Source organism: Scylla paramamosain, chromosome 10 (genome assembly GCF_035594125.1).
Source record: "Scylla paramamosain isolate STU-SP2022 chromosome 10, ASM3559412v1, whole genome shotgun sequence".
NCBI classification, from domain to species: domain Eukaryota; kingdom Metazoa; phylum Arthropoda; class Malacostraca; order Decapoda; family Portunidae; genus Scylla; species Scylla paramamosain.
Window position 1 is genome coordinate 6,995,001 of NC_087160.1, and position 17,500 is coordinate 7,012,500.

Here is a 17,500-nt window from a genome sequence, read left to right on the forward strand (position 1 = left end):
CTAAGGAGGCGGAGGAAATGGATAACTTGACCTCTCTCTCTCTCTCTCTCTCTCTCTCTCTCTCTCTCTCTCTCTCTCTCTCTCTCTCTCTCTCTCTCTCTCTCTCTCTCTCTCTCTCTCTCTCTCTCTCTCTCTCTCTCTCTCTACAAATTCTTTTACCTTAATTTTTATTTTTTTCCTTCTCTCCATCTGGTCTACTCTCACAATTCCCTCTCACCATTTTACCGACCCTTTAACTTTCTTCCTCTTCTCCCTCCTCTCCTCCTCTCTCCTTCCGCCACTCATCCACCCACGCTATACAGTTTCCATTACTTGCCTCCAGCCTCTCCCCTCTTCCTATCCTGTCCACTGTCCCTCTTCTCCCTTTGCTTCTCCCTCACCCTATACGTATTGCCACACGCCGAGCCTCTGTCCCCATTCTGCCCTCTCCCACCCTCTTGCTTCATACACCTGCCTCTCGTCTCGTCCCATGTCAAGGTTCAGTTGATATAAGAGACGCTGGGATGCAGAGATGCTCCTCTTAGTCCTATGGAGATGATGAAGACGAGAGGTTGGAGGAGCCTCGGGTTCTCAGGTGAAGTGACAGGTAAACATGAGGCAGGGGGAAATGAAATAACGATGGACAATGACTTCGTTAGATTATTCAGGTAGAAAAAATAGGGCAAGTTGACAATCTGGGTCGCGCAAATATTTATGACGTCCTTGATGAGATAAATAATACGATAAATTGTTTGTCTTTTTTTTCTAATTGTGAAATGTGAAATTCGTGTTTTAAAAATATCAAAGAATAACAAGCAGTCCACTGAGAAACGGATAATTGGTTCGCTGAACATAATAATGAGGGTATTCGATGGAAAAAAAAAAGAAGATAAAATGCAACAATTGGAATACTGACAAAACTTACGAAATAACAGAGTTGAAATACATACTTACAGACAGCGCAATGCAGTAATGATTAAAAAAGAAGGAAAATCAAAGGCTATAAAAAAATAAATAAATTAATAAACGGGAGTATGTAAACAGAAATATATATCAACATTTACTAACGAGGAAAAAAACAGACGCAAAACCAACACAACAAAAAACCACGCTGCCAGAAATCCGGGTCAAAATATAGATACACATATCAACGGAGGAACGAAAGAATAGTTTTTAAAAAGAAGCGAAAGACTAAAAGCCATAAAACTCGAGAGGGAATATGAAATGGTTAAAAACAAAACATTAAAAATACAAGTATGAATCCAGCTTTTGGTGATTGGAGGAGAAATACAGCGGAGCATTTTGAGGCACACACAATAAATGGTCCGTGAGGCAGAACGCGGAAATGAATTGTTGGGTCAAGGGAAGGAATTCATTTTAACAAGCGAACACACACACACACACACACACACACACACACACACACACACACACACGTCACTAATGGTAAAAAAAAAAAAGGTAAAAAAAAAGTATAAAAATAAATCTATGCATCAGTGGTATTCAGGAGCCAAGAGGTAAATGCAAAAAAAAAAATAAATAAATAAATAAATAAAATAAAATTACGGAATGAATGAATAAAAAAAAACGGAAGAGAGCCAATGCAAATATCTGCAAGACCCTGGAGATGAAAATTTCGATTCTGAAAAAAAAAAAAAAAAAAAAACGTGAACAAGAAAGATAGCTGGATAAATGTTTCGAAGAAGCAGGCTCTATGAAGCAGCAGCTCCGCGACACCCCGAGCAGGATGCAAGTTTTGACGTGTGTCTAGATGTTCATACTGACCCAAGAGACTTTTCGCTGCCATTCTCACATTTCCTGTTACTGAGAATGGCAGTTTGCTTCATTTCTTTTCTTTTTTTTTTTTCATGTTATCCGTATTTACAGTATCCATTTATTTATTTATTTATTTATTTATTGTTTCTCTGGTTAAGGAGTTAATTTGTTGATCTTCCTAAACCTTGGCAACTTTATCAGTCCCGTGGCCTTTTCTTTATTTCTTCAAACGTACCACATATCATATCATATAAAAGCAACTCTCTCTCTCTCTCTCTCTCTCTCTCTCTCTCTCTCTCTCTCTCTCTCTCTCTCTCTCTCTCTCTAGAAGTTGAAAGTAATGAAATAAATGAGATAGAAATACTAAATCTTTTAATAGAAAAATCATGTATATTCAACTTACGGCAAGAAATGAGGAGCAAGAGTGGTGGTGACGGTGGTGGTGGTGGTGGTGGTGGTGGCGGCGGTGGACAAGAAATGAGGAGCAAGAGTGGCGGTGGCGGTGGTGGCGGTGGTGGCGGTGGTGGTGGTGGTGGCGGCGGGGGTGGGGTATTACTTTCATGGGTCCATCCACGTTGAATTAGTCATTTCCGCATCACATTTTCCCCAAACGGACAAGTGCATATGAAGGATGACGTGTTTGAGCCTCATAATGAAAAAAGCTACAACCTCCTGCCTTCAATTAACAAGTGTTTTAGGGCAGTCATTTATCTTCAAAGCTGATTTAAAATGTACATTGGAAAATATCAAGGGAGTCCAATCAGAGTGGAGATTTAAAGCAACTAATGGCACAGACAAATGAACAAACGAATGATTGAATAACTCTCTTTGGACTGCACGTCAAATGGCTCAAATGGAATATTGCAAGTCGTAATGCATTTTGGACGTGATCCGAAATTTTCCACTATATACTATTTTGCACAATATATATATTTTACACTATATAATTTTTGGGGCACTGTATATAATTCACTTGATGGTGGTTGGCATTCATTGATGGAGTCACGCCGGCCGCCGCTGCACCACTGGCCAGAATTGGTAATGAGAACAATTGGTGAGTGTAATAAAATTTTCGCACCCAGCAGACTCCCTCCACCCCTCGCTGTGACTGGCCGTAATATTCGACGCCCGCCGCTCGCTCCGCTCCCAATCTACATTTCTTTCCGTGTGTCCAGAATTATCCCTTTTCACTCCTAATATATCGGAGGAAGTGGTGGCCGTAAAAGTAAATAGAGACAATAATCTAATAATGCTGGAGATAAACGGCCTCCGCTTTAGGGAGGAATCGCTTTGTTATGCAAAATGAAATGCGCTTTAACCGGAGGAGAAATGTTCGGCTGTACTGAGGCAAAATCCCAAAGATATATGAGTTTGTTGGTGGAAACGGTGGAGGGAAACATTCGTGGAAACAATCTAAGCGGCGGCGGTATGAAATATATCTGACGCTGCTTGACTGGAGGAGATCCAGATGTGCTCTGTAGGAATGGAGAACCTTGGTCACTTTTCACGAACACATCAGCGGGTTAGTACAGGAGCACAGACCAGGCTGGTGTATAACGAGGGAATCCTCTGAATTACATACGTACTACTACTGGGGAACTATGTGAGGGAGAACAGGACAGAACAGAGCAGTGGGACAGAAATGTTGAAGGTCATTGTCTATTACCATACGAGTGTGGAATGTTCCGTCGAGCCTCAGTATTCTCAGGATAAAATGAGGCATATACAATCCGCTGACTGTGGGGAAGCACGCAGGGCTTAGCGGCACCCAGAGGTAAAGCAGGCAGGCACGCAGGCGGAACTCAGATAATAAAGTAGATTGAATGGACCAGATAATCCGGGCCTTGTCAGCACAATTATCGGCCGGGGGAAAATCAGGGAACGTGAACCCGCGCGACCAGGGTGGCGGCGTCCCCGGTGCTAAAACTTATGTTGGCCCAATGCGAATTCGCTTTACATGTTGCTCAAATTCAATTCCTTCGTGACACAACCTTTCCCCACCCTGCGCCTCGCTCAGTCGCTACGGGCTACACAAACTACCCAAGTTTTTATTAAGTATGTAATTGTCTGTGACCTGCGTGCAAAGTGCGCAGTTTTCATTCATTTGCAGAGTTTTCCTTGCCTGAACGTAATCCTTTTGATGGCTGCCACCAAGCCTGCGGAGGCCAGTAATCCAAACACGGCAAACACTCATTTCAAGGTGAGAAGTGACTGCAGCCACGGGAGCAGTCCTCACTTGGCCCGAAGGTTCGTGACCACCACCCACGCCGCCACGAGACCTACGCACGTGCACCGCTGCTGGATTGCTTCTCAACATCATGCTACTCTTTCACTTGTTTCTCTGGTCGCTATACAGAGACGAAGAGAAATGTGGTGGGTGGGGAATGATATGAAGATAAGAGACTGAATGAGAAGAGAAGGGAAGGGAAAAAAAATCACAGTGCACAACGAACATCATTACTTCATCCATAAATCATTACAATCATAGATAAATTACGTTGGAAGCTCAAAGACTTACCTCTCATTAGTTTTAAAAAAAGAGCCGTGAGATACAACATACCTGCATATCATAAACCTCATTTCTTACAAGCCGGGAGCGACGGACAAACCACCAGGAATTTCAGAGGAAGGCTTCAAGGCGGCCGGCACAAAATATTATTCTAAGAACGTGTTGAGAATTCCTGCCAAACTTGCCCGCTTGGGATGCCAACACGAGAATGACGCACCCTTCGAACTCCACGACTCATCACGAAATTAAAACACGCTCTGCACGGTACTGCCTTCTGCGAAACATATCAAGGTTTTCTTTATTGTTCTGTTCCTTTCTCCCACACGTAATTTACGAGTGTTAATGCGCTATTCATATTCTTTAAAGACCAACAAGGCTGTTATCTTTTCGTTTCATATCTCGGATGGTAATTTCCTTGCAAAATTTGGTGATTGTTCCTGCCAATTTAAACAGTACCTTTTTTTTTCTAAATCAAATTCAAGTGCAGTAGCTGAGATCGTAGCAATTTGGGAATAATGCAACAGGTGGAGGATAAGCTGATCTAAAACCCACGCTCCTGCCTCCTTCCACTTTACACTGAGATAAATGATTGGTTCACTCAAGACTGTTTTTGCCACCTCTTCGAAAATTTATTTTTGAATGATGCTAGAACATATCAGCAGGAAAACAATTATATTATCTAGGCATTAACCCTGTGAAAAAGAGTCATCCATACGACTGTCGACACGCGGCAGTGGGGACGTGGGAAGTGACGGGAATATCAAGAAGACACCGAGCTGCTTCACCAAAAGGGGGAAGGGTTGTGTGGGGCTTAACTTGCGGCGAATACAGTACATAGCCAATGCATAACAGAAGAAACTAAATGTAACCACTAACTTTTCTAATTGTACTCCACTTAATATTTCCTCGCGAGAGAGAGAGAGAGAGAGAGAGAGAGAGAGAGAGAGAGAGAGAGAGAGAGAGAGAGAGAGAGAGAGAGAGAGAGAGAGAGAGAGAGAGAGAGAGAGAGAGAGAGAGAGAGAGAGAGAGAGAGAGAGAGAGAGAGAGAGAGAGAGAGAGAGAGAGAGAGAGAGAGAGAGAGAGAGAGCCCCAAAAGGAAATAGTTATCTCTGGGAAGGCCAGCTGTTGCTCTTCCTCCCCTTCCCTTTAGCCAAGAAAAAAGGCGTCATGTCTAACACTCGCTGGTAAGAAACGACTCGCCGCCTTTAACGCTTCCCTCCTCACACGATACAGCACCGCGTCATTCATCAGCAGGTAAACAGGTAATCAAATTAATGATGCTGATGAACGTCACACTCCCTATTCAAGTCAAGGACACAGGACAACATCGAATTTTTAAACCACTGAAAGACTAATTAGTTCATAAACTAGGCCTATAGTTTGCCGCCTCGTTATTGCTGTTCCATTTATCTTCCTCTCCCCATCCCTCCTTCGTGCCTCCCTCTCTTCCTCTCTCCTCGAGCCGCTCTTCCACGTCCTCTCCTCGCTCTCTGTCGCTCTTACGGGAATCAAGTGTTCCTCTAATGGTTAAGACGAACTAATCACGCGGATCTGAAGCCTGGAGTGTCATTTCCAACCTGCCTTCCCCTATCTCTATCCTTAAACTCCCTAATCCTTCTCCTCTCACGCTCCCTATTTGTTCCCTGCCTCCCTAATCCCTCTACGGCCTTCGCTATACCAACAGAGTCACCCCCTTCCCTCACATCAGGCCTCTCCTCATACCTTCCTCAACCCTCGATACCCTCTGCTAACCATATACTCATTCCTCCTGCCCCTCACACCCTCACTACCTCACACCGTCTCGGATTCCATCACTACGCGCTAAACACCAGCCTGAACATTCTGAGCCCTAAGCTTCACACCCTCACCTCACCCCGTCCGTCAGCCCCCAGCCCCGCACAGCATCAGCACTATTCCCATTCTCCCTGCCAGCCCTGTAAGCCTTTCCAGTGGGTAAATCTGCAGCAGCCCATGAAAGTAACCTAACCTCGACTACACGCTACAATGCCTCCTGCTGGGGTGAGAGGGGAGCATGAAGGCCCATGGCAGAAAGAATTCCATGAAAGTTGAAAGCAGATCGACAGGGTGTCAAAAGGGATTGAAAAGCGAAACAAAAGCCAAGTCAAAAGTCAGCCAGCTATGCGAAGCCGATGAAGAAAAACAAACAGTAAAGACGTAGGAAGAGGAGGAGGAGGAGGAAGAGGAGTAGGAGGGCGATGAAGACGAGGAGGAATTGAACGAGGACGAGCTGAACGGGGACGAGGACAAGGAGAACGACAAAGAGGAAAACGATAACGACTACGAAAACGTGGCAGAGTGGCGAATAAAGAAGGGGTGAGACGAAAAGAGCGCCACAAAATTCCCTTTCTGAGACGGGCAAGCCATAAAAATGAGATGGACGAAATTGGCACCCCCTGTACACTTTCTCTGCTGGCATGGCTGACGAGGGTGAAGCCGTCCCAGAGCACCTCACCTCCATTAATGTGTGTTGGCGAAGGTTAATAACAACTTGAAATTGTTTAATATAATTTTCTTCGGTTCAAGTTTACGTTTAGTGCGGTAGCAAAATATTGATACTTAGTACTACACAATAACGTTGCTCCCACTTCTGTATCGCATTAAATGATACAGTTTTGGCGTCCCATCCACGGTTTCACTAGTACACGCGGTATAATTTTCTTGTGCAAGCTGAACGTGCATTTATAAATTATTATTATATTCGTTTTAGCTGTTTCATTCGCAAAAGGTCATTATAATACATACGAGATAATAATTGTCCTAACCCTCATCTTGGTGACGCAATAAACGTTAAAAGAGAAATACGAGTACCTTCCTTTCCTTTCCCTTCGCTTCCCTTCCCTTCCCTTCCCTTTCATTCACTCGCTCCCTGGACACCAAGTACTAATACTCCACAGTACTTTCCATAAGATGAAGAAGTGAGACGGACGAGACGCAAGGATGGAACGATAGGGAAAGATGAAAGAGGCGATAAGTGTGAAGGACAGATGGGAAGGTGGAGGAGAAGGCAGCGGAATGGGATGGACGCGGACGAAATAGACGTGAGAGAAGGCGGAATGGGAAAACTTGGTAAATGGTAGTAGATGGGGGGATGCGTATGACGGGAGGACTGTGAGGATGAAATAGGAAGATGAATGAGGTTTCCAAGACTTCTAAAACTCACTGATCTCCACTGAGTATGGCAGGACGTGTAGAGGAGAATAGAGGAGGGATATTGAGATGAAATTTTATCACAACCATTCAATCACACCGAACACCCATCACGTCCAATCAAATGCCCACATGACTCCCAGATTCCCTCGCTCCATTCCCACGTCCCAGCTTAGGTAACGGAGCACCTCAACACCTGCCTGGCATCTCATCTGGCCTTGAGAGGGAAGCATCGTCACTAATGAGGTGGTTCAGGTCCAACATTTTTCTTTCTGGTGTGTCTGATTAATTGGAAGCTTTGATGCTAGTGTGTGGACTTTTTGTTATTGTTGTCGCTGTAGTTTTTTTTTTTGTTGTTGTTGTTGTTGTTGTTGTGGATGTGGAGATGGTCGTGTTGGAGTTACGGGTATCAGGAATCAATCTCTCTCTCTCTCTCTCTCTCTCTCTCTCTCTCTCTCTCTCTCTCTCTCTCTCTCTCTCTCTCTCTCTCTCTCTCTCTCTCTCTCTCTCTCTCTCTCTCTCTCTCTCTCTCTCTCTCTCTCTCTCTCTCTCTCTCTCTCTCTCTCTCTCTCTCTCTCTCTCTCTCTCTCTCTCTCTCTGGCATGAAATTTTTCATTAGGCATTACAAACTTACAAAGTTTACCGAAGTGGAATATTTTTTAGCCTGACTTATCGTAAAACATTACCTCGTCTCCCTACCACCTTAATCCACATTATCCATTACTCCCACCATCCACCTACCCGTTCATCCAGACACACAAAATTCTCTCTCTCTCTCTCTCTCTCTCTCTCTCTCTCTCTCTCTCTCTCTCTCTCTCTCTCTCTCTCTCTCTCTCTCTCTCTCTCTCAGCTTCCTCTTCAGTTACCTCTGTGTCCCTTCCCTCCTCCTCCTCCTCCTTTTCCTCCTCTTTCAAGTATGCCACGTGTGAGAGCATCAAGGAAAGAGGGGAGGGGGAGGAGGAGGAGGAGGAGGAGGAGGAGGAAGAGGAGGAGGAGGAGGAGGAGGAGGAGGAGGAGGAGGAGGAGAAGGAGGAGGAGGAGCATCAAGTAGGGAGAAGACACGGGACCAGCACGTAAGAGGAAAAATAGCATGGAGGAGGAGGAGGAGAAAAAAAAAACACAAAGAAGGAGAGAGAGGAAGAGAGGTTGGAAAGAAGACTGAGAGAGAGAGGAAGAGAAGGAGGAGGGAGGGTAAGGAGGAGGAGGAGCGGTAGGAAAAAGAGGACATCAAGTACGTAGCACACACGACCTACAAGGGGAAAAAAAAGGGAAATAAGTAACACGAAAGGGGAAAAACACGAGAGGAAGCAGAGTGATGGAGAAAGAGTATTGTAGTAAAAGGAGAAAAAGGAGAATAAGGAGGAACAATGCAATGAAAACGGAAACTAGAGAAGAGAAAAAAGTTTAAAGTCACAGTATGGAGAATGAAAGACGATAGGAGGGAAGGAAGAAAAAGGAGGAGGAGGAATGTGGCGGAACAAATGCAGAATAGAGAAAGAGAATAATGAAGATATTAGGAGGAAGATGTAAAGTGAGGAGTGACAAGAAGGATGAGGAAAGAAAGGATGAAAAGGTAATGAAAGTAAGGAGAAAAGGAAATGTAATGTATAAAAGTGGAAAGAAATGGAAAAATGAGAGGAGGAGGAGGAGGAGGAGGTATGTCAGTTTCAGCCTTCAGTTCTCATGTCGATGTTCCTTCTGAATGTCGATGTTCTTTCTGAGTTCAAGGACGGAGACTTTGAAGCTAGTATTTTCAGCCTGGCATTCTCTCTCTCTCTCTCTCTCTCTCTCTCTCTCTCTCTCTCTCTCTCTCTCTCTCTCTCTCTCTCTCTCTCTCTCTCTCTTTGTGTGTCTGTGCATATGTGTGTATGAATTTCTTTTCACGAGTATTTATGAGAGTCAAGACAATGCTGAGTGTTTTCTACATATACTCATCCTTACAAAGCAGACTGTAGGAGGAAACTCTAAATTTAATTGTAATTTTCAAAAGATACACACAGTTCTTCTTGGTATCCTGTTTGTTGTCTAAGAAGAGTCAGCATTTTTAGTGTTTTGGAAATAGAATGCTGAGATGTTTATTACTCAACTCGGCCAGAGTTTACGATGGAATCCATAAAAACTGTGATATCGAGACGCTATGAAATTTTATCACTTGTTCCCCTTCCTACGTATCCTTACCTTCCTATGGGTACACATCTAGTCATCACTATCACCATAATCATCATTCACGCACTTACAACTATCATCATTTTGGTAAGATTCTTAAAGGTATATTACAGCACACACACACACACACACACACACACACACACACACGATGATACAAGAATTCTAGTCAAACTGAAATAGTCTCTCTAAAGTGAAACACACACACAGAAAATAAAACCAACACTCACCATTTCTGCTAACACACTTATTTGGCTCAGGAATTCATTCACATGTCCAGAGCTCACCTGCGAATAGGAAAAGGTAGTATACTTAGAAATTGAAAGCATCCGCACACACACACACACACACACACACACACACACACACACACATTGTATTTTTAACAATAGCTTCGCACAACACACACTACACTGGATTTTCACTCCCACTGCAGTGTCTGTGTGATAAACTCTGCTTCTCTCTCTCTCTCTCTCTCTCTCTCTCTCTCTCTCTCTCTCTCTCTCTCTCTCTCTCTCTCTCTCTGCTTGAATTCCTTTATCCCATATCACTGCGTCCCTCCATTTCCTCCCCCTGCAACCCTCAATCTCCCCTCCTGGTCTTCCATCACGTCCCCCACACCCCTTCTTTCCCCTCCTCTGCTCTTCCTTCTGCGGACTTAGCGACTGTATGCAGATGACTCAGGCAGAATACAGCACTCCAGATCAGAAAGAACGTGCCTGTGCCTGGAGCTGTGTGTTGTGTGTGTTGTGCTGCACCGCGAGTCTCTATACATTTGCTGCACCTTTTGTCGGTTTGTCCCTAAGAACCTGGCTACTGAAGAGAGAGAGAGAGAGAGAGAGAGAGAGAGAGAGAGAGAGAGAGAGAGAGAGAGAGAGAGAGAGAGAGAGAGAGAGAGAGAGAGAGAGAGAGAGAGAGAGAGTTACCGTTCATGATCATAACAAAACTCTATTGTCTCACACCTTCACATTTCACTACCTTTGTCTTTGAGAAGTACGTAGTGACAGGTATCTCATTTACATCTTTAAGTTCTAATCTCTCTCTCTCTCTCTCTCTCTCTCTCTCTCTCTCTCTCTCTCTCTCTCTCTCTCTCTCTCTCTCTCTCTCTCTCTCTCTCTCTGTGTGTGTGTGTGTGTTTGTGTGCGTGCGTGTACATCACCCACTCAACGTTATGCATAACTAAGCACGAAGGAAGACTGAGCAACACAACATCTTGCTAACGTTTACAGGGTGGCTTTCATGAATCCATCACCTAATCTATTGAGAGACAGGAGATAACAAAGACGGAGAAGTAGCACTGTATAGTTAAAGGAGCATTCACAGCCAACGATAAATTACCAAAACCTGCTGAGACTATCGCAATAAATAAAGGAGAGAAGGCTTATTTGTGTCAGTATCTGTTAGGAAGCGAAATTCATCTCACTTCCAAGTAATATGAAGACACGTGCCGGAAGTACTCGTAGAAATTTCACTGTCGCCGCTGGAGAGGAGGAGGAGGAGGAGGAGGAGGAAGAGAACGAAAAGGATAGGAAATGACAGGAATTGAAAGAGAAGTATTGAGTTAAAAGAAAAAAAAATGGAGGAGGAGGAGGAGGAGGAGGAGGAGGAGGAGGAGGAGGAACAGAACCAGAAGGAAGAGCAGAAGAAGAAGCAAGAGAAAGGGCATTAAAATAATCAAACAGCAGGACATTTTTAGCCCCTCGCAAGAAAAGGAAAAGTACCAACTAACTACTGATTAAATAGAGTGTCTAGCATAGCAGAAGGTTCCTCTCCCCCTTACCACTCCCTCACATACAACCTGGCAGGGAAACAGTGAGGAGGAGGAGAAGAAGGAGGAGGAGGAGGAGGAAAACGATTACGGAAGAAAAAAATACTCAAAGGGAAAGAGGGACGATTAAAGAGACAAGAAAGCTGAAAAAAAAAAAAAACATTTCAACTAAGAAGGGAAGTAGCAATTGTTTCCTTTTTCCTTCCCTTTAGAGAAGAGGAAAAACGCTCCGGGCGGGGAGGGAAATTCTATTAGGAGATTGTTGTATTCCCTTTATTGGACGTGGGAGTATAGTGGGGGCAGGAAATAAAGCCAGTCTTGTAACATTAACGAAAGAGGACGACGGCGAGGAGGAGGAGGAAGAGGAGGAAAAGGATGAAGACGAACAGGTGGATGAGAAATAATCGAAGGGCAAGAAAGAAAAGAAAAATGGACAGGTAGATTTTGGAGGATAAAATTAATGAGAATGGGAGGAAAAAAAAAAAAAACAGGATGGGGAATTAACTGGATTATTTAAGACTTTGCTGTTAGTAGTAGTAGTAGTAGTAGTAGTAGTAGTAGTAGTAGTAGTAGTAGTAGTAGTAGTAGTAGTAGTAGTAGTAATAATAATAATAATAATAATAATAATAATAATAATAATAATAATAATAATAATAATAATAAGCGGAGGAGGAGGAGGAGGAGGAGGAGGAGGAGGAGGAGGAGGAGGAGGAGGAGGAGGAGGAGGAGGAGGAGGAGGAGGAGGAGGAGGAGAAGACGAGGAGGAGGAGAAAGAAGAGGAGAAGGAGAATGACGAGGAGAAGGACGAGGAAGAGGACGAGGAGGACGAGGAGGACGAGGAGGAAGAGAAGGAGGACGAGGAGGAGGAAGAGGGGATGAAGGAGAAAGAAAAGGAGGAGCTGAAGGAAGAAAAGAATGAGGAGGAGGAAGAAAGAGATGAGGACGAAGACGAGGAGGAAGAGGAGGACGAGGAGGAAGAGGAGCTCAAGAGGAGGAGGAAGAAGGGCTGAAGAAGGAAGAAAAGGAGGAGCTGAAGGAAGATAAGGAGGAGGAGAAGCAGGAGGAGGAGCTGGAGGAGGAGGAGGAAGAGCAGGAGGAGGAGGAGAAGGAGGAAGAGGAGGAGGAGGAGGAGGAAACACAAACCAACACCTACATTCTTTTATTAACCTGACAACTTTCACTTTCCCATCTGTCAATTGTGTCCATTACATGTCTCGTGTGTTGTCATTCTCTTTACGGAACAATATAAGGAAAAGCTCAACACACACCACTGGCGCCTCTTTACGGTAAATCCCCGGAGTACTACGCCTTGGGTAATAACGCCAGTAATATAACCCCTATGAACATTTCCCTAACGGCTAATTTGCATCCAATAAGTGGCTCACTGTTAGAGAATTGTGCCATTTTCCTTTTCTTTCTTTCCTTTACACGTAACTTGACCTTTTCTCTGTTGCCATTTCCCTTTTCTTTCTTTGCTTTTATATGTACTCTGTCCTTTTCTGTTTTTATTTTTTTTTTCTTTTTGTTGTATATACAAGTTGTTTTTCATCCTTGCCTTCATTATTTTTTTCATATGCAATTTTTTTTTTTTTACTAATCGCCGATTCTCTCTCTGATTCCATGTCAAGAGGATTATCATGGGAGTCACCGACTTTATATGAAATCAGACACACGATCCTCCATCTCTGCATCAACGCCTACACTGCTGCACACACCCCAGCGCAGGGACACTTTCGTCATGATATCCACACATGCAGTGGCTCATGCACCTCAGTTCTGCCACATCAGCTTTCTCACCAGTACATCAATCCCCCCTCCCGCTCTCTCTCTCTCTCTCTCTCTCTCTCTCTCTCTCTCTCTCTCTCTCTCTCTCTCTCTCTCTCTCTCTCTCTCTCTCTCTCTCTCTCTCTCTCTGCAAAGTAAAGCATTCATTTGCCGAAGTTAAAAGGGCAAAGACGAGAGAGAAAGTTCAGACACATCGGCTTCCTTCCATCAAGCCTTTTGTTTTGCTGCTCCTCACCCCGCCCCTGCCTCACCCGCACCTGCCCCACCCTGCCCCGCCACTCACCTCGTCCAGCCCATTGCCGCCCCGCCCCTTGCTGCCCCACCCCTGGCTTGTTCATCAAGTTTGAAAGCAGTGCTAGGAAATAAGGAAGAAAGGAAGAAAGGAAGAAAGGAAGAAAGGAAGGAGGTAAGGAAGGAAGGAAGGAAGGAAGGAAGGAAGGAAGGAAGGAAGGAAGGAAGGAAGGAAAGGAAGAAGGAAGGAGGGAAGAGAAGAGAAGAAAAAAGAAAAGCGAAAGCAAGAAAGCCCTGCGATCCAACTTTTCACTGCAGAGAGACACGAGGAAGGAAATTTTATGTAAAGTTTCTTTTTTCTCTTTTTCTTTCTATTGCTTGTTGCGAGTTTCAGCTGAGCACGCTTTTCCCGCTCGGTTATCTTATTGTTTCGTTGTAGGCAATGTCTGAGAGGCAAATGCCTGGGCTGTGTAGGTTCATGTGTACTCTTCTTTGTCTTGTGTGTCACTCCGGATTGCATGTTTTGTAATTACGAGTATCTTCACAAGAGTAAAGAAAAATTAAAAACATTTAAAAAGATATGCGCGTGCGTTGCACGGCTGTAAACACGAACATCTTTAAATTTCAAGTATGTATCATAGCTTTACGGTCTATTTTTATTTTTACTTAAGAAATTATTCTCTTTAGAAGTACGCATTTAAGAAAAATGTTATATTCTAGTCATGAAGTGCGAACCGTTGAGTAAGAAGTGCGCGCGCACACACACACACACACACACACACACACACACACACACACACACACACACACACACACACACACACACACACACACACGTACACGCGCAATCATGCAGAGGCCTGCCACCTTCTCATCCAGCGCCTCGCTATTTGACCACACAGGGAGGTTACCAAGTGGCGCTACATTTAACTTAAAATTCCCTTCACCTCTAAGTGTGCTGTGATATTTGGTGGTTAAGATTCGTCAGATGTGGCTCATTAATAACTTACTCTTAGTCAGCTACTTATTTACTGATACGTATTTTGGCACTGGGTTAGGTTAGATTAAATTAGACTACATATTGACAAAGTATAAAAAAAATATTACATTGAAAAACACTCTTGGTCAATATACAAAAAAAAATGTATCTTCTCCGAGGGGAAATCATATATGCATCAAAATACACCAGCGAACATCAAAGACGACAGATGACACAAAAGTTATACACACGGCCAACCGCACAGCTGTATCTCTTGTATCGCCACACTGGTATTTCTTCTCACTCTGGTTCTGGTCCACAAGTTTGTTGATTTTAGAACAGTTCAGTTTGAACCCAATATATTTCAGTTTGAACTTGCAACATTTACAAGATGAATGATGCATTAAATATCATGTTGCTTTTACAAATATATATTTTAAATACTTCATCCGGAGATCCGAAAAGATTAACGAGGTAAATACGTGGATATGCATGCTATGTTAATGCCTGATTACCTTGGGGACTACGAAACACAGCTGGAAAGTAACGTAATTCATTTGTAATACCCAACCACAACACGACTTTTTAAATAATCAACACGAACAAAAGAAAAAAATATTCAAGTATACTCGTATTCTTCCAGCAGCAAACTCACTTCCCTGTCCTGTAACTTCACCTGTATAAGTGTGGCTGGTTCACCTGTCACGTGTTGCGCTATTCATTATTTCACTCACGTGGCCTGACTCATGCCGCCTCTCCCTCCTCCCTCCTTCAGTTCAACTCCTTCCCACCCCCCAGTACCTTCATTAGGGCCGTCACTCCGCCTCCTGTCGCTGCCTGATCGTTCCCCTTTATGTCTGCGGCACGGATGGTCCTCCCTGCACACACCACCACGCCGTTACCACTCCAAGGCTGCGTCACACTAAATTAGAAGTAGTGTTAACCAATATGTGATGATAAATGGAGTCTCTCTCTCTCTCTCTCTCTCTCTCTCTCTCTCTCTCTCTCTCTCTCTCTCTCTCTCTCTCTCTCTCTCTCTCTCTCTCTCTCTCTCTGATATGAGTAAGCACGCTTTTAAACTCGATTCTTGAAATGAATAGATTTTTTTCCACAAAGCAAGTCAAGCAAAAGTTAAAGAAAACTTTCTACTGGTCGCGCTTTAATTCCACAATTCCACAACTCTCGTCTTTTATGCAACGAGGGGTTTTGTTTTGTTTATGGACGCGTTTTGTTATAGTGGTGGTAGTGGTAATGGCGGTGATGGTGATGGTGGTGGTGGTGGTAGTAGTAGTAGTAGTAGTAGTAGTAGTAGTAGTAGTAGTAGTAGTAGTAGTAGTAGAAGAGTACATTACTACTATTACTAATGCTATTACCACTACTACTACTACTACTACTACTATTACTTTAACTACTGCTACTACTACTACTACTACTACTACTACTACTACTACCACCACCATTACTATCACTACCTCTGCCATCAAACTCATATCCAGCCTTCTCACCACATCACTCTCACCATCAGCATTACACACGGGTCGGCGGCGGCGTCTTGATGTGTCATCCGCCGGGTCACGCGGGCTGCTGCTGCTGTAGGTGACACAAATTCGCATTACACGTCAGCACGCCAATCATCCGCCGCCGGCACCTGCCTCGCGGGGATGGTAGGTACGAGCTACGAGGACTTACCAGCGGCACCCATCATTAAAGGGTACCTATCGTATTCTTTCTCTCCACACAATAATACACTACGGTGCAGTTTGGCAGTGTGACCACCAGCACTTCACGGGTATATGAGGTGTAATGACCTAGATAAAACGTAACATATGCTTGCAATGTAGCGTACCCTGAAATTGCCTGACGCAACATGATCTAATTTAATCTAACAAAACTTATCTTTACATAACTTAATCTACCATAGACGCAACGCAACGCAGCGCAACCTAACATGATCTAACATAACCTTAAGTAATACAATCTAGCATAACTTAGCCTAACCAAATCTAACGTAAATTACCCTATAAAACAGAATATAATGGATTAATGTTGCGCAGAAAACCAAGAAAATTTCTCTTTCGTTTTCTTTCCTGGTAGTAGGGGAGGGAAAAAAGATAGCTATGATGTGATATTAAGAGAACAGTGACTGAAGAAACGGTAAAGGCTGTGAAAAACGAACCAAGACTGAAGGTATAAAGAGGTGACAGATATTAGTTAGCACGGACTCGGAGGAGGATAAAGAGAATAAGGAGGAGGGAGGAGAGCTGGGATGGAGGGTCAGGAGAGCAGTGAGGGAAGGAACGTAAAGGACCGTGAAATCTAAATTAAAACTGAATATATAAAGAGATGACAGGAAACTCGTGCTGTTCTGCATATGAAAAGAAAATAATATAAATGGAAAAATAGGTAACTTTTTCTTTTCTGTCTAATCACCACGAGAAGAGAAAGGACTCTCATGTCACTTTCTTTTATTACACAGCCACTGTCCCGTCACTTAGCGTCGCTCCCCTCGCCCACGCCAGGCAGCCACACCAGGCGACGCGATGCGGGCGGAGACAACAAAGCTAACGTTTTATTTTCACATGCTATGGAAGCTTTACTTTACGTGTTAAAAGCTACAATATATATACAGATAATCCCCCTTGAATTACCATACCAAGGAAAAAAAAATTAAGATTAAGCAATTTAGGTGTCAAGTCTCGATCATCACCTTGAAATTGTCTCAGTGTCCTTCACAGACTAGATGTTTTTTGCATATTATTGTGATGTCATCCGCCTTGAATACCGTTTCTATTGCAATGAGCCAAGAGTTTTATGTGCACTTGTAATGAGGTGCTGAGGCTTAATTTGACTATCGTGATTACCAGAACGTCCCCTCAATCTGAAATCCTTCGAGGGGCTTCCTAAAGTCGTATTGGATCACTAATGAAGAGTTATACACCAGTTCTCTCTGCCTCCGCTGCAAAATGTCAAACGATTACAGGTAAAATACTGACGTTTAGAGACATCATTTAAAATGCACGTCCCTCCTTATATTTGATTTTTAACATACATGGATGAGAATATTTTGATGACTCATAATGCTGGAAATCCCTTTAATCCCTTTCAACCCTTTCTGTACAAGAGAAATGTCCAGAATTAC

General features: G+C 43.6%; 2 protein-coding genes across 2 annotated transcripts in view; both read left to right on the top strand.

Annotated features, from left to right (window-relative positions):
• Positions 1-17,500, top strand: part of LOC135104016 (uncharacterized) — a 115,605-nt gene that overhangs the window by 19,665 nt on the left and 78,440 nt on the right. The gene's annotated exons all lie outside the window — the stretch shown is intronic.
• LOC135104002 (cilia- and flagella-associated protein 251-like) overlaps positions 6,700-17,500 on the top strand; it is a 15,827-nt gene continuing 5,026 nt past the window's right edge. Inside the window, exons 1-5 of the mRNA XM_064010865.1 lie at positions 6,700-6,747; positions 8,348-8,479; positions 8,943-9,005; positions 10,307-10,313; positions 12,120-12,337. Coding sequence (XP_063866935.1) covers positions 6,700-6,747; positions 8,348-8,479; positions 8,943-9,005; positions 10,307-10,313; positions 12,120-12,337 — 468 coding nt within the window. The remainder of the gene's footprint in view (positions 6,748-8,347; positions 8,480-8,942; positions 9,006-10,306; positions 10,314-12,119; positions 12,338-17,500) is intronic.